At 52.5% G+C, this 27,799-nt stretch overlaps 2 protein-coding genes across 5 annotated transcripts in view; both read left to right on the top strand.

Moving 5' to 3' along the window:
- Positions 1-502: 502 nt before the first annotated feature.
- On the top strand, positions 503-10,829 carry EIF3K (eukaryotic translation initiation factor 3 subunit K). Its single transcript, XM_058529256.1, has 8 exons — positions 503-638; positions 1,467-1,565; positions 2,779-2,899; positions 4,205-4,279; positions 6,906-6,972; positions 7,077-7,154; positions 8,955-9,080; positions 10,762-10,829. The coding sequence occupies exons 1-8, from the start codon at positions 580-582 to the stop codon at positions 10,791-10,793; spliced, it is 657 nt and encodes a 218-aa protein (XP_058385239.1). The 5' UTR covers positions 503-579; the 3' UTR covers positions 10,794-10,829.
- Positions 10,830-15,990: 5,161 nt separating this feature from the next.
- The window catches only part of ACTN4 (actinin alpha 4), a 72,941-nt gene continuing 61,132 nt past the window's right edge, over positions 15,991-27,799 (top strand). For 2 of the 4 annotated variants that reach the window (XM_058529260.1, XM_058529259.1), the window contains exon 1: positions 15,991-16,216. In XM_058529260.1, coding sequence (XP_058385243.1) covers positions 16,055-16,216 — 162 coding nt within the window. In that variant the 5' untranslated portion in view covers positions 15,991-16,054. The remainder of the gene's footprint in view (positions 16,217-27,799) is intronic. The other 2 variants (XM_058529258.1, XM_058529257.1) reach the window with 1 other exon arrangement.

Here is a 27,799-nt window from a genome sequence, read left to right on the forward strand (position 1 = left end):
GACCAGGTTCAAGGCTTGAAACTGCGGAGCTCCCGGTCCTGCCTCGGGGACCCAGGCCTGGGGCAAAGGGGACCTTAGAGAGCACCGCCCTCGGGACCTGGCCAAGGCCCAAACGGAGAGCTACTACGCGCATCCCAGCAGTTCCGTGAGTTCACGGCCGCGCGCAACGCGACGTGCGCGCACGCCGTTAGAGCTCCATCTCCTTCCTGGCGAGTTCGCGCGCACGTCCTGGGAGCTAGAACCGGCTACGCGAGGCCCGGGAAAAGCTTAGCCCCGCCTCCTCGCCTGAGACGGCGCCTGAGCACTGGGCTAGGAGAAATTTTTTCTCATGCCGTTGGTCGAGCTCGGGTGGAGCGTGTGCGCAAGCGCCAACTGCGCCCGAGGGGCAGAAGTCACGTGACAGCCGGAAAGCGTGGCAGCCGCCGCAACAGCCTTCCCCTTCTCCACCCCCCGGGGCTGGCTGGAGGGACAACAATGACGTAGTTTCCGTTTCCGCCGCCTCTTCCTTTTCCGGTCCTCGAGGACGCCGGGCCAGCCGGGTTTTCGGCTCCAGCCCCGGTGTGGGAGGCGACGGCAGTCATGGCGATGTTTGAGCAGATGAGAGCGAACGTGGGCAAGTTGCTTAAAGGCATCGACAGGTCTGAGCCCGGTCGGAGGGAGCGCTTTTGGCCAGGCGGGGTGGAGGAGAAGGTTTTCGGGGACAGCAAGGGGTGGTCAGGGTCCTGGGCTTGCCCTGAGGTGGCATTTCCCTGTTGTCTTGGAGACGTTTCAGGAAACAGCGCTGCAAAGGCCTAAAGGCAGGAGATAGTCTTGTTTTCCACCCAGTCCCTGCCTCTTTGTTTTAAGACTCTTTCTCTGTCCCTTAGTTTTCTCTCTCTGCTTCTCAGTCTCTCACTGTGTCTCTTCATCTCTCATTCTTTTCCTTTTATGTCAGTCATTCAGTACGTGTTCGCTAAAATCTACTCTGTCAGTGCTGAGGACGAGAGGTGACCAGTACAGCTGCAAGTCATGATTTCATGGAGTTCCCAGTTCAGAGTCCAGACAAACCGGCCAGTAGACAGTGATAGCCAGGAGTGGTCAGGGCTGTGATGGGGGAAGCCAGGCAGGAGAGGATGGGGCTGGACCAGAGTGGGGGCCTGGGGAGGGGAGCAAGGGGTGGGAGGCAAAGATGTCCAGGAGGCCAGGTATACAGGCTGCCATGACTGATTGGCTGAGAGGCTGGGGAGGCGTCCTAGGAATGACCCAGGGCTTTGATGGGCTTTAGAGCTTAGCTTTAGATCTGGGATGTGGATAAGTTTTATTAGAGGTTATAGGGCTGATTCCAGACTTGGGTAGAGTAGGTGACCAGTACCAGATTTAGAGAGAAGGGAGGGAGAGAGAGAGGAGCAGGTTACAGTGCCCACCTGCACCCTAGTCCCGTAAAGTGACTGACCTCAGCTCCTGTGTCCATCTTGAATCCCCCCTAGGTACAATCCTGAGAATCTGGCCACCCTGGAGCGCTACGTGGAGACGCAGGCCAAGGAGAATGCCTATGATTTGGAAGCCAACCTGGCTGTCCTAAAGCTGTGAGTGTCTGTCTCCATCCCGACCCTCTTGCCAGCAGGGTGCACTCCTAACACTGGGTGGGGTGGGAGTTGGAGTGGCCTGCAGGATGTGGCTTTTCTTGGTGTGCAAATCTAGGAAGCCAAGGAAGTTGGGGCAGGGGGAGGATGGTTTTTAAAAAATTCATTACAAGACACACATACGGGCTAGTACATAAAACAAATAGGTAGTCTAGCAAGTAATTATAAATGAACACTCACATCGTGATCACCATCCATATTGCAAAATTGAGTATTGCTAGTGTGTTGGGTCTTTGTCCCATATGCTTTGTGCCAACCACCCCATCCCCCACTCTAGTAACCACTCTTATGCTCTTCTGGCCTGCCTTTATGTGAGTTTACCACACATGCATGCATCCTGATTAGCCTAGCTCAGGTTTTCCTGCTTTGAATGGGACACAAATGTAGTCATTCAGCACATGCTGTTCTGCGTCTGGCATCTTCCACTCAGCACTGGGTCTGTGAGATCCATCCGTTGTCTGTGTGGCTGCAGTTTGTATGTTGTCATTGCTGCATCGTGTTCCACTGTGCGACTGTGTCCTGATTATCCGTTGTTCTGTGGATGGATGTTGGGGTTCTCCCCGCCTCAGTGCTTTATTGACAGGCTATTGCCTGGGTGATTTTTACAGATTGTATAGCCTCGGTTTTGACACCTATAAAGTGGTGATAACAGCACTTGTATTTGTGGCTTGATTGTTATTGGTGATGACCTCTGCCTCATGAGCACTCACTGAACGGAGCTATGGTGCTATAAGCTTTGTATGTGTGAACTCACTTAGGTACTATATTGCCCTTGTGAGGTAGACATGGTTGTTATTGTCGTTGTTATTTGCAAGGGAAGAAATTGACGTACAGAGAGTTTAAAGTCAGTAGTCCAGGGACACTCAGCAGGGAAGTGTATACCCACTACTCCGGGCTACTATTTCTGTACTCACTTGTTTGTGATCCACGGAACAGTGTGTGTCTGACTAGCCACGCTATCCCCATATACGGAGCAGGAAAGGAGGCTCAGGGAGGTTAAGGTCACACGACCAGAGAGGGCTGTGGTTGGGATAGGAGTCCAGGCATGTCCAGCTGCCAAGCTCTGGGCCAAAGCAGTGGGCGGCCTGCCTGGCAGCTGGTGAGGTCCAGGGACCCGGAGGTGCCGCTGTTGCTATGTCTCTGTTCCCCTTCTCAGGTACCAGTTCAACCCGGCCTTTTTCCAGACCACGGTCACTGCCCAGATCCTGCTGAAGGCCCTCACCAACCTGCCCCACACCGACTTCACGCTGTGCAAGTGCATGATCGACCAGGCACACGTATCCCTCCAGCTCCCAGGCTGGTGTGGGGGGGAGGGGGCGTGGCCCAGTAGATGAACTCACCTGGAAGTGGTCTGGCAGTTCAGCCACAAACACTGCGTGCCTGATCTGGGCTTGGCCCGCTGCTGGGTGGGGCTGGGACACTGCCCTCACGGAGCTCACTGCCCACTGGAGGAGACAGGCCCCTGTCGGTGACAGCCTGGAGCAGTCAGGGCTTGGGGTTAGAGGGGCCAGAGGAGGCACCTGACCCTGTCTGGGTGTTAGGGAAAGCTTCCTGGACGAGGGAGCATCTGAGAGATGAAGAGTCAGGTGAAGCAGCAGGGAAGGGTGATCCAGGCAGAGGGAACAGTATGTAGGGAAGCCTGGAGGAAAAGAAGAGCTCAGTACTGTGTTTTAGAGGCAGTAGAGGAAGTTTGCCATAGCCGCACCACAGATTTCAAGGTGGAGTTTGGTCAGATTCAGAAAGGGCACTGGGGAGCCATAGAAGGTTTTAAAGCTGCAGAGTGGTATGGGGAGATGTATGCTTTAGAAAGATTCCCATGAGGGTGCCTAGCTGAGTAAAGACCGCCAGGCAAGAGGCAGGAGTCCTGAAGAGCTAGATTGTCAGCTGAACTTCATTATACGTATCCCGTCTCTTGACGAACTTGGCAGAGTCCCCCATCCATGCTGGGCCCTGTGCTTGTACCTGCTGGATAGCGGCTGAGCTGAGACATGCTGGCTTACTCATTGAACCTGCTCTGCCAGGTGGTCCGTGGGAGTGCCTGCCTTCCGAGAGATGGCCCACCTTCCCCAGGGGTCTGTTTTGGTGGCTTAAAAAAAAAAGGCATACAATACGCTGTTAAAAGTACAAAAAAGCATACAGTGAAAAGCAATAGAGCTTCCTCCCTCCCCTGTCCCACAGCCATCTCACTCTCCTCCGAGGAGGCAATAGTTGTTTGCAGTTCTTCGGTACCTTTCCACAGATAGCCCCTAGATGTGTACACGTGTGTGTGCTTATATACAGGTGTCCCCCCACCCAAGTGGTATGCTACTATGCATGTTGTTCTGCATCTTGCTTTCTTCACAGTGTGTCTTGTCACGTTCTCCACCTCAGTTCTGTAAGAGTTGACTCGATCTCAGTGTGTGGATGGGCCGTTGTTGATTTCATTGTCCCCATCATCAGATCGTTAGCTTGATCTCACCTTTGCGGTTACCTTAACCGTGCTGCGCTCTGTACAGAAGGTGGGCGGGGAGGGACGGTCTAGGACTCAGCAGCAGCCCCCTCAGGCTCCAAGGCCATTTTTCCTTAACACTTCCTCCTCCCAGCAAGAAGAACGGCCGATCCGGCAGATTTTGTACCTCGGAGACCTACTGGAGACCTGCCACTTCCAGGCCTTCTGGGTAACTTCCCTTGGGTGCCGGGACACGGAGGGTGACTGGGCACTCGGAGCAGACTGCTAAAAGTAACGACTGTGTACATTTCTGGCTGCCTGGCGATGAGCCCTGTGTGCGTGATCTCATGGAGTTGTCATCCTCACGCGGCGCCAGGACTCCCAGGCCGTCCTCTGGGCCCACAAGGCTCAGGCTTACACACACACCCATCCTTCCTGCAAAAGTCCTCCATCCTTTGAACGCTCTGTCTCTTGCTCTAACTGGAGCCCGGCCTCCACTTCTGCGGCTTCCCAAGTGGGAGGCCAACGGTCTCCTTGCTTCTCACTGCCTCTCCCAGACCCATCTCCCTCCCCTCCTGAAACCCCCCAGCCCTGAAGGTCGTGTGTCGTCGCCTCCTGCCCCACTTGGTGGGGTCAGCCCCCAGGTGATTGCTCGTCATTGCATGAGGGATTTAGCTGCTACTCACTGCCACCCTTTTCTCCTCTCCTCATTCTCAGATGCTTGGAAAGCCAGATTGGTGATCCTCCCACCGCCCTGACCTCTCGTTTCCTCCATCTCGTATCCTCCATGTGGCCTCTGCCTCTCACTCCCGGTCTAGCCTAGACCAGTTCTCAGCACACTGGACCCCTGAGGAGTTATAATTTTATTTTATTTATTTATTTTTCCCCCAAAGTCCCAGTAGATAGTTGTACGTCACAGTTGCTCATCCTTCCAGTTGCTGTATGTGGGACGCGGCCTCAGCATGGCGGGAGAAGCGGTGCGTCGGTGCGCGCCCGGGATCCGAACCCGGGCCACCAGCAGCGGAGCGCGCACACTTAACCGCTAAGCCACGGGGCCGGCCCTGAGGAGTTAAAAAAAAATACTAACACTTGAGTCCTGCCCTTGCAGAGTCCGATGTAATTGATCTGGGTGTGATCTAGGCTGTGGGATTTTAAACAATTATCCCAAGTGATTGTGACGCCCAGCTAAGGCTGGGAGCCACTGCCCTGTACTTGTCTTCACCGATAATTTCCCTGTCCTCTGCTCATGAATGCCACACATTTCCACCCTCTGACCACTTCCTCCTAGCTTCCCAGCTCACCTCCTTGAGGTCTCCAGCCCAACATTCTTGGGTCTGACCAGCAGCTCTAGTCCTGTGCTCTGCTGCCTTCTTGAGCATAAATCTTGAGCGTTTCTCCTCTGATGAGCAAGACTGGAGAACAGCCCACCAGGAGCCCGTGGCAACGCAGATCCACAGTCCTCAGCCCCTCTGAGCCTAGGGTCTTGCTTCCCTCCCCGCTCTCCTGGACAGCCCTTCACACCTCCTCATCTGTCCCTCCCTTCTTCTCACCTCAACTTATGGTCTGGCTCCTTATTTCGTGGGAAAATAGAAGCAGCGAAGGCAGAACTCGCATGCGTTCCTGCCCTGATATCTACCAACAGGTGACCAAGCACTTCTCTGTTTTAGTGGGTGACCTGTCCCTCCTCCCATCTCAGGCCAGCCCCCTCTCTATGCACTGACCCCCCCTTCCCTCTCACCCACTCGGGCGTCACCCCAGCGGCTCTCCCTGCTCTCTTGTAACAGCAGACTTGGCCTTCCTGGGTAACTTCTGTCACCATAGAACACCTGCCCTGCACTGAGTTCTAGCCTAAAGAAGAGAGCTCGCCAGTGATCTCCGCGTTCCCCGCCAGCTCCGCCTCCTGCCCCCTTTCTCTGCTCCGCTTACAGCCATGCTGCTCGCTGTGCTGCTTTGCCTGGGTCTTCCCTGGTTTTAAAGCGGAAAGTCTCACACTCCAGGAAACCCCTCAGTTGCCAGTGAATTGGGACTGTTGGTCACCCGCTCCTGGGACAGGTTGCCTGTGCTCAGTCTCCCCTTCTCCCCTGAAACCACTCCATTCAGCCCATGCAGGCTTTTGTGACCCTCTGCCCCCCAATTCCCCCCCAACACACATGCTCCATGAGACTGCTCTGTTGAGATCAGCAGTCGTCCCTGTTGCTGGATCCAGCAGGCGGTCCTCAGGCCCCGTCCTACTGTCGGCTGCCCCCGATAGGGCCCCTCACGCACTGCTCCCTCAAACCCTTTCAGGTCAGCTGCTCTCCTGGCTCTCCTCCTGCCTCACTGGCTGCTCGCTCCCACTGTCCTCGCGGGCCCCTCATTTCCCTCACCAGTGTTGGAGGGGCCCTTGCTGGGAAGGTGACATTTGAGCAGAAGCCTGAAGGAGTGGGGGTGCTAGCCACGGGGGAGGAGAGTGCCAGACCCGAGAACAGCCAGCGCAAAGGCCCCGAGGTGGGCGGGCGCCTGTTGTGTCTGAGGAGCGAGGAGGCCCCTGTGGCTGGAGTGAGGGGGAGGTGACGGGCAGATCCTTGGGGCCTTGTGGGCCATGGAAAGACACTTGGCCTTTGCTCTGAGTGAGCCAGGAGCAAGGGGACGTGGTTGAATGTGGATTTGGGGCAAATCCCTGAGTTGCTGTGAGCCTTGGTTTCTTCATCTCTAAAATGGGCATAAAAATAGTGTCTGTTACATCATAAGGTAGCACACAGAAGGATGGCTGGCATGTGGGGTGAATGCTGAAGTGTTAGCTTCTATTATTGTTAATGTTACTAATATTAATATCCTTGATATTGTTGATATGAACATTACCATTCCCCTCACAGCAAGCCCTAGATGAAAACATGGACCTCTTGGAAGGTATAACTGGCTTTGAAGACTCTGTCCGAAAATGTAAGTCCCTCTCCGAGCCTGGGCTCCCCAGGGAGACAGGGTAGGGAGTGGCAGCAGGGTCCTGGTGTGTGGCTCTTCACCGTCTTTGTCCCTGTCATCCGCAGTCATCTGCCATGTCGTGGGAATCACTTATCAGCACATCGACCGCTGGCTGCTGGCCGAGATGCTCGGGGATCTGACGGGTGAGGCGCTCTCTGGGTCCCTCGTGTCCGTCGCGCAGGTTGGGGGTGGTCAGGGGCCGTGGGCCTCAGCCAGCTTCTCAGATGGACCCGTCCCTGCCTCACCAGGTCATTGTTGAAGGCCCAGGTCAGGGAGGAAATAAGGAATTGGTAATAAGCGTTCCTTCCTTGGGGAGAGCCTACCACATTCATTCATGTATTCTGCATAAATTAATTGAACGCCTCCTCTGTGCCAGCCACTGTTCGAGGCCCTGGGGACACGGCAGTGAACAAACGGAATGGCCCAGATTCGGTCTCATGGAGGCAGCAAAACAGATAGCAAGTTAAGATGCACATGTCCACTGGTGGTTCATGCAAGACAGCTCAGAGGGGGTCAGGGGGCGGGGGCGCATGGGGGTGAGGAGGGGACAGTGTTTGACAGTTAGCTCAGTGGAGTGAGGTGGGCAGCCTGCGGGCAGAGCACACGTGCAATCCTCAGGCTGGGGTGTGCCTGTCGTGTTCACAGAGCAGCCGGGCCGCCTGTGGCAGGAGCCTGGTGAGCGAGGGGGCGTGCCCAGGGCAGAGGTGGTGGCGGGGGGGGGGGGGGGGGGGGGAGATCTTCAGATACTGTGGGGCCTCTTGACAACTTGGTCCTTCACCCTGAGTGAGATGGAGCCACCGAAGGGTTCTGAGCAGGGAGGGACAGGGTCAGACTTATGTTTCAAAAGATCCTTCCAAAAAGAAAAAAATAGTGTTGGTATATATGGTTATTTTTGCAAAAAGAAACACAGGAAGGAAAATTTAAAAACTAAGGAGAAGGTTTAGTCCTTGGGGATGAGGGGTGAGAAGCGGGAGGAGAGAGATTACTCTGAGTACCTTCTTAGTTTTGTCTTTTGATCCAGATAGTTTTTTTGTGTGGGATTGTGGGGCTTTTTAAATTTATTTTTGTTTTTTATTTGGTAGAAGCTAATTTTTTTTTTAGCATCCCTTTTTTTATTGTGGTAAAACATCTATAACGTAAAATTTTCCATTTTAACCATTTTTTTATTGATGTCATAATAGTTTATAACATTATGAGATTCCAGTTGTACATTATTTGTCAGTCACCATATAAATGCACCCCTTCACCCCTTGTGCCCACCCCCCAGTAGAAGCTAATTTTTATTGGACACTTTGTCAGGCACTATATTAAGTGCTTTACATCAGGTAGATGGTTTATATATTTTAAAAGTGAAATTAAATGGAAAGGCTGAAACAACCCTCCAAATTAAATATAAAGAGAAGCAGTTGTAATGCTTATCAAATTGATAATAGTCACGCAGAAAAGAATTATTTCAAGTAGCAGAACAGTCTCTGGCCAGCCATCCTTACTGGTACGTTTTCTAAGGACAAAAAAGAATTGCAAAGAAGTTCCCAAACCTGATGCCATGGGCATATTGTTAGTGATAACGATGACATCATGATTTTGAGACCATTTCGTGTAGGTTATGGGGTAAAGCAGATAAATAAATGCACGGCTGTTACTGGGAACCGAGATTTGCACTGGGAGAGAAAAGAGAGCTAGAAAATAAAAGCTAAGCCAAGGCCCTGTGTTGGTTAGGATGCGAAGGCTGAAGGCTCCCTCTGGCTGCCGTCTGGAGAATGAACTCTAGAAGCACAGGGCCGGCAGCAGGAGACCAGCTCAGCTGCTGCCGCTGTGCAAACGGGATACTGTGGCTTCTGAAGCAATGGGGCAAGGGAGGTGCCCCGCCTTTGGCTCCGGGGCCCCCTGATACTGTGGGATTGGGGTCACCGAAGCCCCTGTGCTGCCTGTGTCACCTGCAGACAGCCAGCTGAAGGTGTGGATGAGCAAGTACGGCTGGAGTGCCGACGAGTCGGGCCAGATCTTCATCTGTAGCCAGGAAGAGAGCATTAAGCCCAAGAACATCGTGGAGAAGATCGACTTTGACAGTGAGTGGTGGCCCGAGGCCTCAGACCGTGGGGCTGAGGGCACCCTTGGACAGACCAGGGCTGGGGCCTGAAGGATCTGGGTAGATAACTTCTGGTTCAGGGCCAGGAACCTGCCCAGGGAGGAATGGTGGGGGGTGCGGGGTGTCCTTCCCTGGGACTTCCCCGGGCCTGAGGCGCCTTGCAGGGCTCTCCACACCCTTACTGCTCCCCGGGGCTCTGTCCTTAGGGCTCTCGGGGCTCAGCCCTGGCATCTGCTGAAATGCAGCAGAGCACCAACTGCAGGCTCTGGAGTCGGGTTAGCTGGGTGAGGATCTTGGTTCTCTCCTTCGTAGCTGTGTAGCTTTGGGCAAGTGATTTCACCTCTCTGTGCCTCAGTTTTCTCATCCAAAAAGTGGAGATGGCAGCACCAATAGTTAGGACAAACACTGGTAGTCCTTTACACTTACTAAGTCGTTGGTCTTCACATCAACGTGTAAGGTACGTGCGCTTATTATGAGTTAGTGACTAATATCATAATACCCACCTCGTGGAGGTATGAGCGTGAAGCGAGACAGTCCAGGTGTGACACTTGGCAAAGAGCCAGTCACAGTTCAGTGAGTGTAACCGTGGTTGTCATTGCCGTCACACACACGTTGAACTCACACAGACTCCACTGATGACTCATCTGAGAAGAGGGTGAAATAGTCCTTCAGTTAGCATGCGCACGCTCCCCCTTCTGCTCACCACACCGACGTCTTGGAGTGAGCGAGACCCAGGGGTGCACCAGTGGGCTGCTCCCTGGGACCCTGGGTCTCCTCCCCACCCTCTTGAATGGGATTCTTTTTTTTCCTTTTTGTGAGGAAGATCGGCCCTGAGCTAACATCTGCCAATCCTCCTCTTTTTGCTGAGGAAGACTGGCCCTGGGCTAACATCCACGGCCATCTTCCTCCACTTTATATCGGATGCCGCCACAGCATGGCTTGACAAGCGGTGTGTCGGTGCGCGCCTGGGATCCGAACCAGCGAACCCCGGGCCGCCGCAGTGAAGCGCACGCACTTAACCGCTTGTGCCACTGGGCTGCCCTTGAATGGGATTCTGGTGTTTTAAAGATACATCCTGGTACAGTGTGGCTTCTCGGTCCAGACCAGCTAATTTGGTACCTAACTGAGGAACGAGATTGAGTGGGCAGTCGTCTCTGCACGTGGGGACCGTGGACCCCCAGTCTAGATGATATGTGCCCACTGTGTTGGGTTCTGTGTGAGAGGTCACTGGAGCAGAGGGCTCTGCAGTGAGGACATGCCGGTCCAGCACTTAGAGTGTCCTACGTGTAGTCCAGAGTAAATGCTCATGATAGTGACGATAATACTAAAAATAGTGACTTACTGAGCACCAGGCAGTGTTCTAAGCACAGCATGTAATCCTACCATCCTATAGGGTAGGTGCTTCACACAGATGGGGAAACTGATGCTCAGTAACTTCCCCGGGGTCACCCACCTGGTACAAGGCAGAGCTGCGATTTGAACCTAGGCCTCCTTGCTCCAGAGTCCAGGCCTTTGCTGCCCGAAACTGCCTTTGTGATGGTGACCAGGGCCCATAAGGCATTGATGGTCTAAATTGTGGGTGCTGTGGTTGGTGGCTGGAGGTTCGTCTCCCGGGAGGCTCTTCCCATGTTGACTCTCGTCCTGCCTTCTCTTCTCCGCAGGTGTGTCCAGCATCATGGCCTCCTCCCAGTAACTGCAGGCCTTGAATAAAGATTTGTTGGCTTCTTAACCGTGCTGCCTCCTCCTGTTCTTTGGCTTCCTGCCTCTGCCCCTCGCCTGCCAGAGGGAGCCCAGGAGTGGGCCTCTGCGACTGTGCTGGAGCTGCCTGGGCTCTGGCTGGGGCCCCCCAGTGGCACCTCCTTTGCCCTCCTCCCCTGCCCCGCCCCAGCGGCCGGACTCCCACCTCCACCTTCCCGAGCAGTCAGGTCACAAGTGGGAGGGCAGGCGGCCGTGAGTCAGCAAGGAGGGAGATGTGAACGGGCTGAAGGAGCCCAGCCCTGCAGCTGGGGCTGGCCTGGGCTGTTCCACCCCTCTAGGTGAACAGGGCTGGGTGCCTCACACATCCGGGCACTAGGGGCCCTGGGGCAGTGGCTGGAGGGGTGAGTAGGGGAGGCAGGCCTGGCTGCTGCTCAATCCACTGTGTGTCCTTGGTCTGGTGACTCTCTCTGTGCTTCAATTTCCTCATCTGTGAAAGGGGGAGAAGGGTGCACCCTTGTCAGAATCATGAGGATCCCGTGAGCTCTTGACTGTGAAGGTCTCAGACCAGGGCCTGGCCTGTTCTTGGCGCTTAGGAAAGGAGAGCTGTTCATTTCAGACTCAGAATGACTTCGTCCCCAAGGTTGTAGACTAGTCCCCAGCGCTCTTCTGTTTGCAGAGACTTCACAGGAAAATCGGGATTTTCAACCCCGCCGTGCCTCTCCATCCCCGAGTCTCAGCCTCCACCAGCCAGGAGGCCTGGTTCATGTCACCTGATCTTAGCTGGGTTGGTTATTCCCCGTTTTACACGAGGCATTCCAGACCTTCTGGCAGAGTGACCTCGGGCAGGTGTCTTCCCCTCTGAGCCTGGTGTCTGCAGGAAAAGGGAGTGGGGACAGCGGTGACTGCCTTTTGGGGAAAATGGAGGAAGTCAAATGGCATGATAGGTGCGCAGCCCTTAGTGTAGACGGGCGGCTGCCCTGAGGGAGTGGCTCGCTCTCGGAACCAGGGTACGTGGACTTTGTGGAGGGTGCTGGCCGTGCCAGAGCTGCCAGCCTTCCCAGCCCTCCCCGCTCCGCTGCACACACACCCGTTCTTCATCCGAGGGCACTGGCTTGGGGAGCCAGGGCAGGGCAGGACACCCTTTGCCCTGGGCTCCGGACCTGAGCGGCAGCCAGGAACTAGGGCGTGCCCAAACCCTGGGGACAAAGGCTGCTTCTGCAGCTCAGGACTCAGGAGCCAGCTGTCGGGGGTAGAAGGAGAACAGACTGGGAGGCTGCTGCCCACCCATTTGGTTGTGTGAATTAGCAAAAGGCACCCCCTCTGGGTGGGCACAACTACCCCTCACCCACTTGGCAGGTGCCCTTGTGTAGGCTACAACCTGCGCAACTGGCCATGGCCGCTCTGCAGGGGAAGAGGAAATGACCTTTATCTCTTGGAAGCCACATAGTGTCCTGCTTCCTGATCTGCTTTTGCTCCAGGAGGATCATCCTTGGAGCAGCTAAGAGAAAGACTGCTCAGTTTGAACCCCAGCCTAGTGGCTTTGGGCAATTAGTTAACCTCCCTGTGGCTGTTTTACAGCTGGGGAGAGAACCCACTGTAGTAGTTGCTGGAGTTAAGGCTCTTGAAGAGAGAAGAACAGCATGGCACGTGGAAGAGAACATGAACTTAGCACCTGTCTGCACCCTCAGCTCAGGGCTGCTGTTTCAGCTGCTTCCATAGCCACCTCTAGACATCCCAGTATCTGTTCGTGTCCCATCCTTTGAGGACAGCCCTCTCTCCTTTGTTTGGCCTGAGTACAGCACTTAAGTTCTGACTCAAGTCTTGAGAACTTCAAGAAGTGGTGGTGCAGACATGGTGGACCTAAAGCTATGACCCATTGGCCATAGCCCTTCCCTCAGAGCCCCTTCTGGTCTCTTCCTGCCCCCTCTGAGCCCCTCCCTGCTGCCCCTTGACCTTCAATAGACAGCGGCTATTATTACTGCACTGACCGTGGATGGCTGCCAGGAAGTGGCCTCGAAGCTGGCAATTAAAGGCAGCCTTTAATTTAAACCTCATTGGCTAGGGCCAGCCACTTCCATCTCCGAGCCCTTGGTCTGGGAGGTTTCTCAGTGTCCACCCGGAGCAGGCAGGCAGGGGCAGATGGCCCATTGCCCGAGAGGCTCTTCCCTGCTGACCAGGCCCAGCATGAGAGTCCTGGGCTTGTTCTCCAGGTCCGGCAGGAAGAGGCTGCCTGCCCCAGCTCAGCCCAGCCCAGCTTTGGAAACAGCCAACACTCCTGGGTCTTTGGTTAGGTCCCGGCATCCTCTGGGAAAGTGGGCTGCTGCCCAGGCCTTACCCCCCTCCTTTGCTTCCTGTTGGGTCCCTTCCAGTGCCTTTGAGAGAGGTGGGGAGAGGCTTGCAGCTCCCATACCTGGTGGAGCTGTCTTCCAGTCCTCATGCCCAGAAGTTGACTGTGACACAGTCCCTGCCTTTTATACTGTCTGCCAGTTCCCGCTCTAATCTAACCCAAACCCTTACCGTCTTACTTTCCCTGAAAACCACACCCTCAAGTCCTTTTCTGAGTTCGCTAAACTTCTTTATACTCCTCTGTTGCTCAGGTCCCAAGCCCAGGAGCCATCTTGAGTTTTGATTCTTCCCTCATCCCCACCCCTCATCAAATTCATGACAGTAACTGATCAGCTCCATGTCGCCAAATCCTCCCACTGCCCCTCCTCCACAGCTCTCTCTTCCTCCCGGCCCCTGGTTCTGTCCACCGTCATGCGGATCATTGTAGCAGCCTCCTCGTGCCCACTCCACCTTCTACAGTCTGTTCCCTTTGTGTGGCCAGAGGGACCGTGTGAACTGCTGAATCAGATCCCAGCCCTGCTTAAAATCCTCCCTTAACTTCCCATTGCTTTTAGAATAAAGTTCATTACATATCAATTACATCTCAATATAAGAAAAATTTAAATTCCTCACCATGGTTGTAAGTCTGTTCCTTCATTCCCCTAGGATTCACCTCAGCTGCTCTCGTGCCAGACACTGCTTCAGAGACTAGGGACACAGTAGTGACCGAAGATGCCCACCCTCATGGACTGACATTCTTGGGAAGGAGACGATTAACACAATAAAATAAACCCTTTGTGTTCCCTTTGTGTGGCCAGAGGGACCGTGTGAACCGCTGAATCAGATCCCAGCCCTACTTAAAATCCTCCCTTAACTTCCCATTGCATTTAGAATAAAGTTCATTACATATCAATTACATCTCAATATAAGAAAAATTTAAATTCCTCACCATGGTTGTAAGTCTGTTCATTCATTTCCCTAGGATTCACCTAAGCTGCTCTCGTGCCAGACACTGCTTCAGAGACTAGGGACACAGTAGTGACCAAAGATGCCCACCCTCATGGACTGACATTCTTGGGAAGGAGATGATAAACACAGTAAAATAAACCAGTCCTGTAGTATGTTAAATGCTGATCAGTACTCTCTGAAAAAGAAAGCAGGGAAGATGTGGGATGCTTTTTAAAACAAAGTGGTCCGGGAAGGTCTCACGGAGGAGGTGGTATTCTGCAGACCTGCGGGAGAGGAAGCTGTGGGCCCTGGGGTTCCGGTATCTGGGGAAAGTGTTCCAGGCAGTGGTAACAAGACCAGGTACAAAGGCCCTGAGGCTGGAGCACACCTGGTGTGTTAGAGGAACAGCAAGGAGGTGAGGTGAGCAGCAAGTGGGGAGCTCAGAGAGTGAGCGGGGGAGTGGGAGGTGAGCTGGGAGAGGAAACGGAGACCAGGACGACCAGGACTTGGAAGGCCGTGTGGGTCTGGCTGAAGCCCCAGGGCAGGGAAGACTCCTGCAGCCTTTCCCCTTTTCCTTGACTTTGACTTGTACCCTGAGTGTCGCGCTCGGGAGCGTTCTGAGCAGAGGAGGCAGCGAGTCGATCTGACCAGGTGTTCACAGGCTCCCTCTGGCTTCTCGTGGGAATCAGAGTAGGGGACTGTAGGGGGAGCAGGGAGACTGCTCAGTGAGGAGGCTGCTCAGTGGTCCCAGCGAAGACAAGCCTGGGTGGGCAGGACCAGGGTGGGGCTGTGGGGGCAGGAGGAAGTGGGTGGATTATTCTGTGTATACTTTGAAGATAGAACTGACAGAATTTCCTGAAGAACTGGATGTGGGGTGTGAAGAGGAGTCACGGGTGACTGCAAGGTTTTGCTGCCTGCGCAGCTGGAAAGATGGAGGCACCAGTAACTGAGATGCGGATGACTGTGGGGTGACCAGGTTTGGGAGGAAGATCGGGAGCTCAGCTTTGAATATTTAAATTTGAGACGACTATTAATATGGCAGGGTCATTTATCTGTATTTATTTGTTATTTATTGTTGCTCCCCGCCCCCCCCCCCCGCAGTGTTAGCCACTTGAGAACTAATCATGCTTATCATACTCAGCACTATATCACCAGCGCCCAAGAACAGTGCCTGGCACTCAGTAGGTGCTCAATAAATGTTTGTTGAGTGAATGAAAATAGACAAGTCCAAAAACTCCTCTACTTTCCCGGTCAGCCAGTATCTGTTCCAATCTACCCAAAGCCCATGGCCATTTCGTGAATCCCTCAGGTCTTTGTTCAAATGTCCTTCTCCGAGAAGCCTACCCTGACTGCTTCATTTACACTCCAGCTCATGCTTGGTTTTTCTCCATAACACTTATCACCTTGGAATATATTATAGACTTAAAATTTTCTCTCTCTTCGCTAGAAGGTAGTTCCATCGGGGCAGGGATTTCTGTCGATTTTGTTTGGTGCCAATGCGTAAAACGTGGTCTGGCATACAGCAGGCGTTTAATAAATATTTGTTGAATTTGTGTGGCTGAATGGGGATACATTCCACGCCCGAGCAGGTTAAGGCCTGATGGGGAGACCTGCCTCATAAATCATTCATAACTCTGGCCCCGCCCACACGCGGAGGACACACGCGCGCGCTCCCGCGGCGAGGGGGCGCTGCTCGTGCACGAGCCGAGGGGGCGGCGGGGGACGTGGCCTCTGCGCAGGCGCCGAGCTCCCCGAGGACTTCTCAGGGCCTTTCTGGCGGGGAGGCGCGCGCGCGCGCGCGGGAGGGCGGCGGCGGCGGCGGCGCGGTGCGCAGGCGCGGCGGGAAGTGCGCAGGCGCGAGAGGAGGGCGGGCTGAAGCAGCTGAAGCGGCGGAGACGGCGGCGGCGGCGGCGGCAGCTCGGGCAGAGGGGCGGGAGCTGAGGCGGGAGCGGACGGGCTGGTGGGCGAGCGAGAGGCGGCGGAATGGTGGACTACCACGCGGCGAACCAGTCGTACCAGTACGGCCCCAGCAGCGGGGGCAATGGCGCCGGCGGCGGGGGTAGCATGGGCGACTACATGGCCCAGGAGGACGACTGGGACCGGGACCTGCTGCTGGACCCGGCCTGGGAGAAGCAGCAGCGCAAGGTGCGCGGCCCGCGGGCCGGACGGGCTGGAGGGGGGCTTCCGAGGGAGGCTGGGGGCCTGGAAGGGGCTCGGAGGTCCTGAGAGGGAACTGGCGGGGCTGTGATGGGAATCGGGGGTCCTGAGAAGGAAGCGGCGGGGCTGGGAAGGGGTTTGGAGTCGTGAAAAGGAGTCGCAGAACTCGAACAAGGAATTGGGAGTCTGAAAAAACCATTGGCGGCCGAAGAGGGCATATGGAGCTCTCCAAAAAGGAATCGGGGAGCCGGATGAAGGCATTGGGGGGTCTGGGCGGGGAATTGGGGGAACCGAGATGATTGGGGGATCTAAAATGGAATTGGGGGCTGCGGCGGGATTGAAGGGTCGGAGGACCAGAGAGAAACAGAGGAGTCTGGAATTGTGGGTCAGGATAGAATTAGGGTTCGTGGGAGGCTGAAGAGGAGCTCGAGGGTGGAGGGGGCTATTTGGGGTGCAGGAAAGTCTGAAGAGGATTGGAATTGTGGGAGTCCCAGGTTGGGGGAGTTCTAAAGAGGATGGAGATCCTGGAAGTCTGAAGATGGAGGAGGGGTACTAAGGAAGGATTGTGGAGTCTGAAGGGTAGTGGGAGGACTGGGGAGAGGAAAGGAGAACAGAGGCTAAGGAAAGAAGTGGGTGTGAGAAGACCTGGGGTGTAGGGATGGGTAGGGGCACAAAGGAGGGCTGGGACTAGGGGTCTGATGGGAGAAATTAGGGACCTGTGAATAAGAAGTTTTTGAAGGGGTGAGACTTATTTGGGGTCCCTGTTCTAAAAGGAAGAGGAGAGGATGGGAGATAGGAAGAGTAAGAGGAATTGATGAGGGATGGAGAGGCTGAAGGGGCATAGAGTATTTGGAGTGATTCGAAGAGGGGTTTCTGAAGAATTGATGGAAGGCTGAACAGCTCAGCAAAGCTTTGGAGGCGCCTGAGAAAAGGTATTCTGGAAAAGGTGAGGATGGTGGGAGAGAATGTGAGCGGAATGGCGGATCATGGGAGGGAGGTTAGTTAGGAAAAAGGAAAGTTCCATTAGAAAGGGACTCGGCGATGGAGACTGAGAAGGGAATTTTGGAGGAGAGGGCTTCTCCCAGGACTGGAGATTGTGTGCGTGCCATGAAGGGAGAATAGGAGTTTGGGGAGAAAGAGGTGAGAATGTCCAGGAAGAGCTGTGTCTTTTCAGGGGGAGGGGGTGAAGAAATCCTAAAGCAGGGTCTGTTTTCAGGTGGCATTTTAGGGTGTGGAAGCGATTTAGGGGGACCCACAGTAATGAAAGGGAGATTAAAAGGAGTGGGAGGCCCCGAGGTGGTTTGTGTCGGGGGAGGGAGGATAATCCAAGGTTGTTGAGGGGGAGATCATATAAGAGAGGGTTTGAGTGTGTGCAGGCAGAGCTCGAGGAAGGTGTTGAGTGGGTGTGTGTGCTGGCAGGGGGTTGTTTAAAAGTGTATGTGAAGAAGGTGGGAGGTACTTGAAGTTAGAGGCATTTATTGTGTTCCGGAGATCTGAATTTTCTTCCCAGATTTGTTACTAATCAGCTCCAGGGCCTTGGGCAAGACCCTTGATCTCTCAGTGCAGTCCTGTCATCTGGAAAACGAGGAGGGTCGAGGGGTCCCTTCTGTGGTTCTACGAAGATGGATGTGTATGGCGTTGGGACTTTGGGGGTGGGTTTGGTGGAGCTGTTTCAGGAACATGGGGGCATTCCAGGGGTTGGAGCAGTGAGCTGAGGAAATAGTGGAGCGTGACTGGAATGGAAGCCTCCGGAGGGTGTGCGTGGGTGCTCTGGGGCTCGGTGCAGGCAGCCAGGCTGGAGGGGAAAGGGTGAGAGGAGCAGCTGTTCCAGGGCAGCCTGGGGTGGGGCCTGGCATAACCTTGGGTAAATGACCAACCTCGGCTTGAATTTCCTCATCAAGAGTTGGGGGAAGGGGGTTGGTGGTGGTGTCCTTATCCGTTGCCCCACCTACCGCAGGGTGGGCAGGTTGAGATAATCTGACAGAAAAATGCTTGTGGAGGGGAAAGGGAGACCTAATCGGCAGTCCCAACAATAACTTATTGCCTGAGGCAGTGCCGGGGTGGAAAAGGTTAAGAGTTACCAAGAGACTTGGGAATTTGGGAGGGGAGCAGGGGGCCACGATTGTTTTCGAGAATGTCTGGTGCTTGGGGAAATGAGCCCCTGGCGTTTTTTTCCTCAGGTGCTGCGAGTGGGAGCCCTTCCTTTTTCCTCCCTTCCTGTCTTCTGTTCCCCAAGTGACTCCCTTTGCTAGCTCAGTTCCACTGCCTCCTGGGAGTTAGGGTGTGTGCTCCTTCGTGGTTCTAGTCTCCCTTGCACAGAGGGTGAGGCTGGGGCGCCATTCAGGTCCTGGGCGGGAACCAGGACTCACTGGAACCCCAAGGCCTTGCTGCCATGTGTCGTTCTCCCTCCTCCCTTCCTCAAGGACCAGGCAAGGTTGAGGGAAAGGCTGGTTCACAGCGTCCTCTGATACCAGCTGCTTTAGTTTCTCACTAAGGGCCAGATTCTACTATGTCCTGCTTTATACCTGCTGCAGCAAATATGTACACCTCGCTGTTCTTTGGGGAAAAATATGACTTCACTGCTGTACACTTTCCTATTCTGGGATAGAAATCCTTTATGAAATGGGGGAAGGAGTAATGCAATGCAATATGTACACAAGTTTATACTGTTCTCTCCCTTCCAAGAGGAACCTCCCTCCTCGCAAAGAGGCTGGCTGGATTTTTCTACGTTGCAGTGTCACTCTAGTGGTCAACAGACTGCCCTTTTTGCCTCTGCAAGGCTGAGCCACTGGGCAGAGGAAGAGTGGCAGTGCTGTGAGGGTGCTGTGCATACTCGCATACTCTAAACATCTGTGTCCAGGACAGCTGTAGGCTCTTAAAGCAAGTGGAATTGAATTCTAGGAACTAAGCAAGGGTTGGCGCAAGTCTGAGGGGGCGTGTGGCTCCTGGTGGCTTTCATGTCCACCTGAAGCCCTTTGCTCTGACTTCTAAGGACCCCTGTAACCTAGGCATTACCTGATAAGTAGGTTATGCAACAGTTCTGACGTGGGAAGGCCCTATGTGTTCTCCTGGGGGATGGGGGAAGGACTGGTCTGGTTTTCTGAGCAACTTCTTGAGGAGTTATAATTCAGGGCCACAGTTCCCTCTCCTAATTTCTGAAAGGGGCCTGGGTAGCCCTGCCATCCCCTGCTCCCCTGGATGGGTGAGGTCTATTGACAGCTGCTCCCAAACTTCTAATCACAGCAGGAGGCGATGCCTCCTTTGGGAAGCATCCATGTTCATTGAAACATCAATGCTTGCAGGGCCTCAGCGTTTGGACCCCGACCCTTGGCTCGGGCTGTATTGGGTGTGAGTTAATTATTTGAAAGTTCTGATGGTGTTTTGTTTTTCTCCAAGTAGATTTTTTTGTAGGCTGATAATGGAGGCCCCAAAGTAGCCGTCTGATATTTTGTTCCATTACTCTAATTGCTTGCCTCTTAGGATCTGGCTAAGACTAACAGGTCCTTAGCAGTTTTCAAAACTAAATAACGTACTTACAAAAAACCGCCCCCCCAAAACAAAAAAAAACCCCAAACTCAATTGTCATCCAGAAATAAGATTGTAAATATGTGAGGAGGGTGGGTATACGCTGTCTGCCCTCTTGGGAGAGGGGGGGTAGGGGAAGCTACTCAACTGCTAGCACTCTACGCCCACCTCCCCCCCCCCCATGTGTGTGAGAACATGGCTTTTCTGACGAGAGCAGAAGAGAGGAGCTGTGGGACGATGGCCTGGGAGTACAGCGCCCCTTGGAAACACACTCATTAGTTGAGAGGTGAAATCCTGTTGGTGCCTTGGAGTGGCACCTGCTGCCTTCCCTAATCCTAAACGGTCCAGGGCGTGGGTGCGGGATTGCCCTCTGCCTTTCGAATCACCCTGCCTGGTTCCGGCTTCCAAGACCAAGAAGGAGGCCACTTGGGCAGCAGGGAGCTGACTCACTCTCCAGTTGGAACTGGCGCTGAATGGTTTCGTTTAATGGCAGCCGATTGCCTGGCCTGGAGTAGACCGCCTTGTGGGAAAGTTTAGTGGAAGTGTTAGAGGGAAACAGCCCAGGAGTTGAGGGCGGTGTTTTAATATCCAGGCGTGGCTGGTACTGTGAAACTCCTGGATGCAGTCGGGGGGGGGGGGGGGGGGGGGTGTCAGTTAACGTGCAGGCTTGCGCTCAAAAAATGTCCTCTTCATCGGATGTCAGGGGAGCGGGGACGAGTCTGGCTTGCAGTCTTAAGCCCCTGGGCTGGGGAGTTCTGCCATTTAAACATAGACTCCAGTCATGGCCGACTCTGGCCAGACAGTGCCCTTTTCAGAGTTAACTGAGTGACTAGTACAAGTGATCTGGCAGGGCCAACCAGCAGATGACAGCGAAGAGAATGGAGCCAAAAAGGAATTGATTTGGGAAGGCTCACGACATTTCTGAGACTACTGAGGTGAACGCTTTAGGCTTTTGCTATATTAATTTATAATGTGCTGGGAATTGTACAAGCCTTTGACCAGATCTTAGCTTTGTTCTTTAAAAAAACGATTCCCTTGCTGCTTTTATTTGGGGGTGGGGGGTGGCGAGAGGGGAAGGACAAGAATAATTAGCACACACTTGTTTACTTTAGTATCGCATACTGGGTCGAGTTTTCTGAATAGCTAAAATATCAACATGTTTAGCTCTTCCCTGGCATTTAGTATATTCTAGATCAGTGCTTCCCCCAGCTTTATTCTTGTTTCCTTCACTTAGTGATGTCCACGTTCTCTCGTCAGTCCCATTCAGCTCCCTTCCCTCAGTTTCCTCCCGAGGCCTTTGTGTATGTATTTATTTTACAGAATAACAAAAGCACTCTTGTTACCTTGGTTTAAGTCCTCCTCCCCGCCTTTTCTGTTTTCATGGAAATCGGAGGCAAGTTGAGAGCAAGTTGGTAATTCAATGGCGGTGGTAACTGAAACACTGACCTACTAAAAGGTAGGCGGAAGTTTCTACTAGAGCAGATACAATCCTGTCATCCACGGAGGCTTGAAAGAAGTCTTTATATCACGGATAGTTTGAGAGCTCAAGAGTAGTCTCCCTTAGGATGAGTTTCAACTTTGAAACATCAAAGGGCCGTCATAAGGAAACTTAGTTTTTGAAACATCAAAGTGGAGGTTATAAGGAAACTTAGTTTTACAGTGTTGGCAGTCTAGGTGCCAGAATTTGTTATAAAGTATCTGAAAGTGGCATAGAAGGTTTATGAGTTACATTTTAGTCAGTATCCCAGGTATCAAGTTGTGTAAGGTTCAGTGAATCCAGAGAAACAGAACCATTTTAATTTCCAGCCTCTGTTTAAAGAGTGATCTTATTGGGGGAGAAAAATTAACCGACTGGCTGGGAGAAGGATCCCGCCTCTTCCAGAAAGTGAAATCTTTGCATACATTTAACTGGCAAGAGTGTCCTTACAGCAGGGCTTGGGAAGTTGTATCCATGTAGCCGCCTCCCTGGGATTATAAAAATCCCTGCGACGTTGTCTCGGTGTGGTGCCTTTTTTGGTTGTGTTGTTCTTGCACGTCCTCCCCCTCCCCTTTCCCTCATAAACAACAGATGCATTAACTTGGAATGTCCGTGGAAAGCCTTTAAAAGCTGGTTGGTGTAACTTGGTTGCCTCCTCTTTAGTCTGAGCAGCAGTTACTCTGGAAGAGGCCAGTGGCCTTTCTCTTAGATGTAATTTATTGAAGTGTTAGCTAAAGGTGACTGGATTGACCTTATTTGGGATTTGCTGTTTGCCACCTATTTCTGTGCTGGCTCCTGCCTTCCTGAGATGAGCCCCATCCCCCTAAGAGTGAGGGACCATCCTGTGTTTCCAGAATGGGCAGTAGTCCCCAGCAAGAGCAGTCCCCCTGCACTCGCTCCGTCCCTGTACATCCTGAACTTCAGTCGTGTGTGGTTTTTCCATACCCACTTTTACTTCTGTCTACTTAATAATCTTCTTTAAGTCAATTTGCCTTTTTTTTTTGAGGAAGGTTGGCCCCGAGCTAACGTCTGTTGCTGATCTTCCTGCTTTTTTTCCCTTTTTTCTCCCCAAAGCCTCAGTAGATAGTTGTATGTCCTAGCTGTACATCCTCCTAGTTGCTCTATGTGGGATGCTGCCTCAGCATGGCTTGATGAGCGCTGCGTAGGTCCGCACCCAAGATCCGAACCGGCTAACCCCAGGCCGCCAAAGCAGAGTGTGCGAACTTAACCGCTATGCCACCGGGCTGGCCCCCAGTTTGCCTTTTTTTGACTTAGATTTTAAAAGGAAAATTTAACGAGTGTGCTAAATGGAAAACCCAGCTTCCCTGGCCCTTAATAGAAGGAAACTGCAAACATAAACACACTGGAAACAACAATGTGAAGTTCTTGCCAGGTACTGTTCCTGCTGAAGGCTCAGCCTAAGGCGTGCTCCCTTTGTTGAAAAGAGAGATTGGGGAGGTGCTGAAGACCCACCGGACCAAGCAGAGACTTTCTCTTTGAAGTCATCAGAAGGCTTACAAGATACTCAAAGACTAAGCCTCTCACTGTGGTTCAAGCTTTAATGGGGGATGTGGATAACCCTGATAGTCTCCCAAGTGGGCATGCCACCCTTGGAAGAAACTTGATCTCCTTTGACCCAGGAAGCATTCCATGAGTGGCAGGGCAGAGTGACTTACCCGGGTACACACAGCCCATCCTGTGTGCCCAACATCCCTCCACACTAGACTTGAACGTGTCACTCATGATTGCCTGACCCTGGATTTAGCTTTGCTTTCAAGTGTTAGGGTTTTTAAGAAACTAGGGCCATGTGGTAAATAGAAGAGTTGTGGGCTTATCGCTTGCTCCTCACACAGCTTTTTCTTTTTAAGACTAACTTGCTTACACATATACACTTCAAGTTTGCCTACTCCCATTAATAAAGCACTCCGCTACCCCATCTGGGTATCTGAATCCTAAATTCTGAAAGGAAAGCAGTGCCCTCCTGTCGAGTTAAGAAAGGCTTATTTAAATGTTTATCTTCTAAATATCAGAGCAGAACAGATTCTTTGTCTTCCGGTGGAACCATCCGCACGGGGCAGAAGTCGTTGGAAGTGGCAGTTACTACTCCGCAGAACACAACGAAGTCATCTTGGGAAATATCGTTGACAGTGTTGAAATGATTGAATGGGACGCCAGAACACCAGCAGTACAATAGCATTTGTGTCTTCAGCTTCGGGCAGGAATAAAGAAGACATTGTGGTTTGTTTTATGCTTTTTAAAGTTTCCCCCCCAAAGGTGTGGGGCTGAGTGATGTCTGTCGCTGGCTTTCTAGTGGGTTTTTCTTTTCATCTTCTCCTCCCTGAGAGGGGGTGGAAGCCACAGCCCAGGTGATGGGAGGCAGGCGGTGGGCCTTACTCCTCAGTCTCCACAGGGGACGGCAACACATGCAGTTTGTTAATCTCCAAAAAGCCCAGGGTAAAGTGTTTCCATGTCGTACCTCCTGAGCAGCCTTGACTCGGAGTCTAGCTCTGAATGTCTTAATTAGCAGCCATCCAGGACGGGGGCACGGCAGGAAGTAAAATAGATGCGTTTCTCTTTTTTTTTTTTTAAACTCTGCGCTTCATTTCGATGGCGGAGAAGGCCGGTTTGAGGTTAGGAGAAACATCACGGGAGGAAGCTTGCGAGTGATTCAACAACCAGCCATGCAGGGCGGTTGCTTGAGGGCGTGTCACTCTGGGAGCGTTGTGGGTCTTCGGCGTGCGTTATTGAAATGACAGGCCTTCCTTTACCAGACACCAGGCCAATCTCACTCAGTGTCAAAGGCCTCGGGGTATGCATGTATGTAATTGTCAACACATTAGTGCTCCATGATCAGTCTAAATCTGGGAGTGAGTCAAAGGAATTTAGTTGATATCACCATGGAAACTAGTTGCTTGCTCACTGTCTTGAGGAGTGCCTCCGTACCAGAGGCAGCACTAGTGGTGGAATGTTGGGCTCCTGGGCAGAAATACGATGCTGCCAACAGGTCTCGCAGGAAAATATCCCCGTGCATGGTGGCCATGCTGGGTAGGGGACAAGGGGCCTCTATTCCCTGGCGCAGGAGTCGGGCCAGTCCATTTTATCAACGAGGGGTGTGTATTTGCGCATGAGAGAGGCAGAAGAAAAAGGAGAGTGCTCCGTGAAAGCCGCTGTTGGCTTTGTGGCTGGGACGTGTGCTTTTTCTCTGGGCATTTGGAGTTGGAATCTCAGCTATGTGACTTCTTAATAGCAGGGCAAAATGTGCCTGCAACTTTTGCCTGCTTTCACAAACACTGACAAATTAAAAAGAACTCTGAAATTTCCAGCAATTCCCAGGCGCACAGTTCATTCCATGATAACATTTTTTTTTTTTTAATCCACATCCTTCCTCCCCCAACTCTGACAGTAAATAAACCTTTTTCTCCCTATCACTCCCTGCTCTTTCTTTGAAGGAAATGAGTATCTTTACATTAAACTCTGTGTCTGATGAAAATATTAAATGCTTTCACAAAGTGCCTCTTTGGCTGTTGCCGGCATGGATTGTGTTTGGAAGAGTCAGGTTTTTTTTTTTTTAATTTTATAGGCTTGTATGATCTTCCAGTTCTGGCCTATGAAATAAACTCAATTTCAAAATTCAAAATGTCTGGAAGTGGCCGGCTTGCCAGGGTACTTCAAGGGCACTCTGATGAATCAACCCTTCTTACCGGCTGTCTGCTAACCAGCTCTGGAAGGTATCCAGATGGTAAACATCACCAGGATTGTGAGGCAGTTGTGTTTTTTTTTTTGATCATTTGAGCTATGCTGCCAAGTCTGGTAGGATTTGACTTTCTGTAGAGCAGAAAGCTCTGTATCAAGATGTCTTTTTCAGAGATGTCAGCCTGTAGTCACCCAGCACTGCGTCTGCTGGTGGGGTAAGAGGAAATGCCTAGACCAGTTGGAGAAGGACCTTGACCATTTGGGGAAACGAATTTTCCCTTTCCTTATGTAACTTTCATTAAGTCACTGACTCTGAGACAACACACGGAAGAGAGAATTCAGCCCATTGAGAGCCGTGAACCCTTTTAGGGATGACTGGTTAATGGATTATGGCCCAAAGCTGCGGAAGGTCAGGGAGTGGTGCTCGGCTCTGCCCGCTGCACAGAGACACCCAGATTCGAAGGGAACAAGGTTTCACCATGAAAACAGAAGACGTACAGCGCATTGAGTTCTCCTCACAGCTATTGTGGACTTCAGCAAGTTCTGGGCCCCTTTAATAAACAACCACAAAGCCATCCTTGCCAAATACGGCCTGCTCCAGGGCCACGGGGTTAGCTTCAGAGACAACTTTCTTGCCTAAAAATAAATGCGTGTTCCTATCGAACATTCCAAGCATAGTTTAAACATGAGACCTCTGAGTAGCAGCTCAGGCTTCAGTTGTGGGTTCAGCAGTGGGTTCAGTTGTGTCAGAGCGTGGGCAGCCGAGGGTCTTTGGGATTGGCCAGTGGCCACCAAGGAAATCAGATGACCCAGTGCAAACCATTGTCCATCTCATTTCTGTATGTTCTTGGTCTGCTCACAGGCTGGTGGGGGAGACAGCAAGCATGTAAATAAGGCAAGGTAATTTCAGATAGGGTTATGTGCTATGAATTGAATAATAATAATAGCTAGCATATTGCTCTGTGCTAGACGCCATTCTGAGTGCTTTACGTGGACTGACTCGTGTAATCCTGTGAGGGAGATGGTGTTCCCCTTGCAGGATAGGTGCAGAAATGGATCCGTGGAGGTTTAACCCACCTGCCCAAGTGACAGTGCAAGGATTTGGGCGTAGAAGGTCTGGCTTCAAGCCCGTGCTCTCATTTCTGCACCGCACTACAGTCTAGTGCTTGGGAAGGGTCTGGGGAGAGCTCAGTGAGGGAGGAGGGTGCTGCAGGTACCTTAGATCAAGAGGAAGATCTCTGAAGACCTGCCGTTTTAGCTGTTCCCTGAGGGAGGAGAGAGAGAGAGCCGAGAGAGCACTTGGAGAAGGCTGTTCCAGGCAGAGGGAACTAAAGCGTGGAGGCCCTGAGGGGCAGAAAGAAGGCCAGAGTGGTCAGAGCAGGAAAAGATGGGCACGACCAGATCTCTGAGAGCTTTGTTGTGGAAATGGTGATGAGGCCTGGAGCCTGCAAATTCAGTCCTCCTTAGACTCCAGTAGGCCGGGAGCCTTGTGCTTCCAGAACTCTCACTGCAACCCTTCCTCTAAGGCTGCCTGGACAGGCCAAACCAGAACTGACTTCTAAGGTGGGAACCCCGGGACGGTAGAGCATTAAACCAAACAAAAGCTTCAATTATCTCTGTGATCATGGTTGCAGCGGACACCTGTGTTTGATTAAAGCATTGGTAACTTTTGGATCTGGAGTTTATGGCACTGTACTCATGTGGCTTTGTAGTGTTTCTTAGAGAGCTTAACTTCTACCCCATGAACAAAGTCCAGCCCCCTTCGGTCCCATCCAGGGGCCACTTGACTTACAAAGCATCTTTCGTAAAATTTTGTGCCTCCCCCTTTGAAGCAGGAAGTCAGGAAGCCTGATTTTTAAACTGGCTCTTCTCCTAGGTCCTCCCTTTCTCTGTACGCCCCTCTTGCATATGCTCTGTGTTTCCCCGTTGTTCCTTTTGGTCAGGTGGAGCTGTAGCGAGGGTGGTTCTTGTTCAGAGAGAGAGGCATGCCGGCTGACTCACTCTGCGGCGTCCAGCTTCCAGTAGCCCCTGAAAGCCAGTCCAGGAAGATGGTAGATTCCGTATGGCCCACGGCTCCCCATTTGAAGGCACATCTTGTCAGACTAGCTATGTGGCTTCTACCCAGGGAGGGAGGAACAGTGACAGAGCTTGGGGCTGTCAATAGAGACTCCTGACTGTACACACAGCGCCCAGCAAGAAGCTAGGTTCATGGGTCATAAAGTGTCCATTGTGACGTGGGCTGGGATTCTCTGCCCTACCGTTGGTGTGATTCGGCAGCGAAAATCATCCCTGTCCAGAATATAAAGGAGCGAACGAGGATGAAGCTGTCCTGTAATGGCATGGCCAGCCCAGCTGCATCAGCTGGAAAGATGAGGAGGTTTCCATTTTCCTGGCGGCATACCCATGTGAACTGTAAATCTTTTAAGTAACTGCATAGGAGGGGAGAGAAGTGTGTGTGTGTTTATCCTTATCCCCTTAAATACAAAAATAAAAGTTTTCCTTTATAAAATTGATTCAGAGTGGGAAGAAAGCATATGGCAAGTGGAAAATGTGTCCGATTATGTTGAGTCCTACCCCACGTTTGGGATACAGCTGTCAGTTTCCATGGTAGGTGGCTTATGATGCATTTATGCTGAGCTGAACCTGCTCCAAGTTGTTCCTGCAGATAGAAAAGGCTTTCTTGGGGAGGAGGGTACTGTCTCTTTCCATCACGCTGTAAAGTCTTGGAATATCTTTTGAAAGACTTCAGCAGCCGTCACTTGGGCAGCAGAATGAGGGGCCGCTGACCAGAGCGGGCCTGCATTTTATAGCCAACCAGCATCTTGTGTAACATGAGTTGGGGCTTCGCGGGCCCTGGTGTCCAGTGTGCAGGTAGA

This window comes from Diceros bicornis, chromosome 34 (assembly GCF_020826845.1).
Source record: "Diceros bicornis minor isolate mBicDic1 chromosome 34, mDicBic1.mat.cur, whole genome shotgun sequence".
Taxonomy (NCBI): domain Eukaryota; kingdom Metazoa; phylum Chordata; class Mammalia; order Perissodactyla; family Rhinocerotidae; genus Diceros; species Diceros bicornis.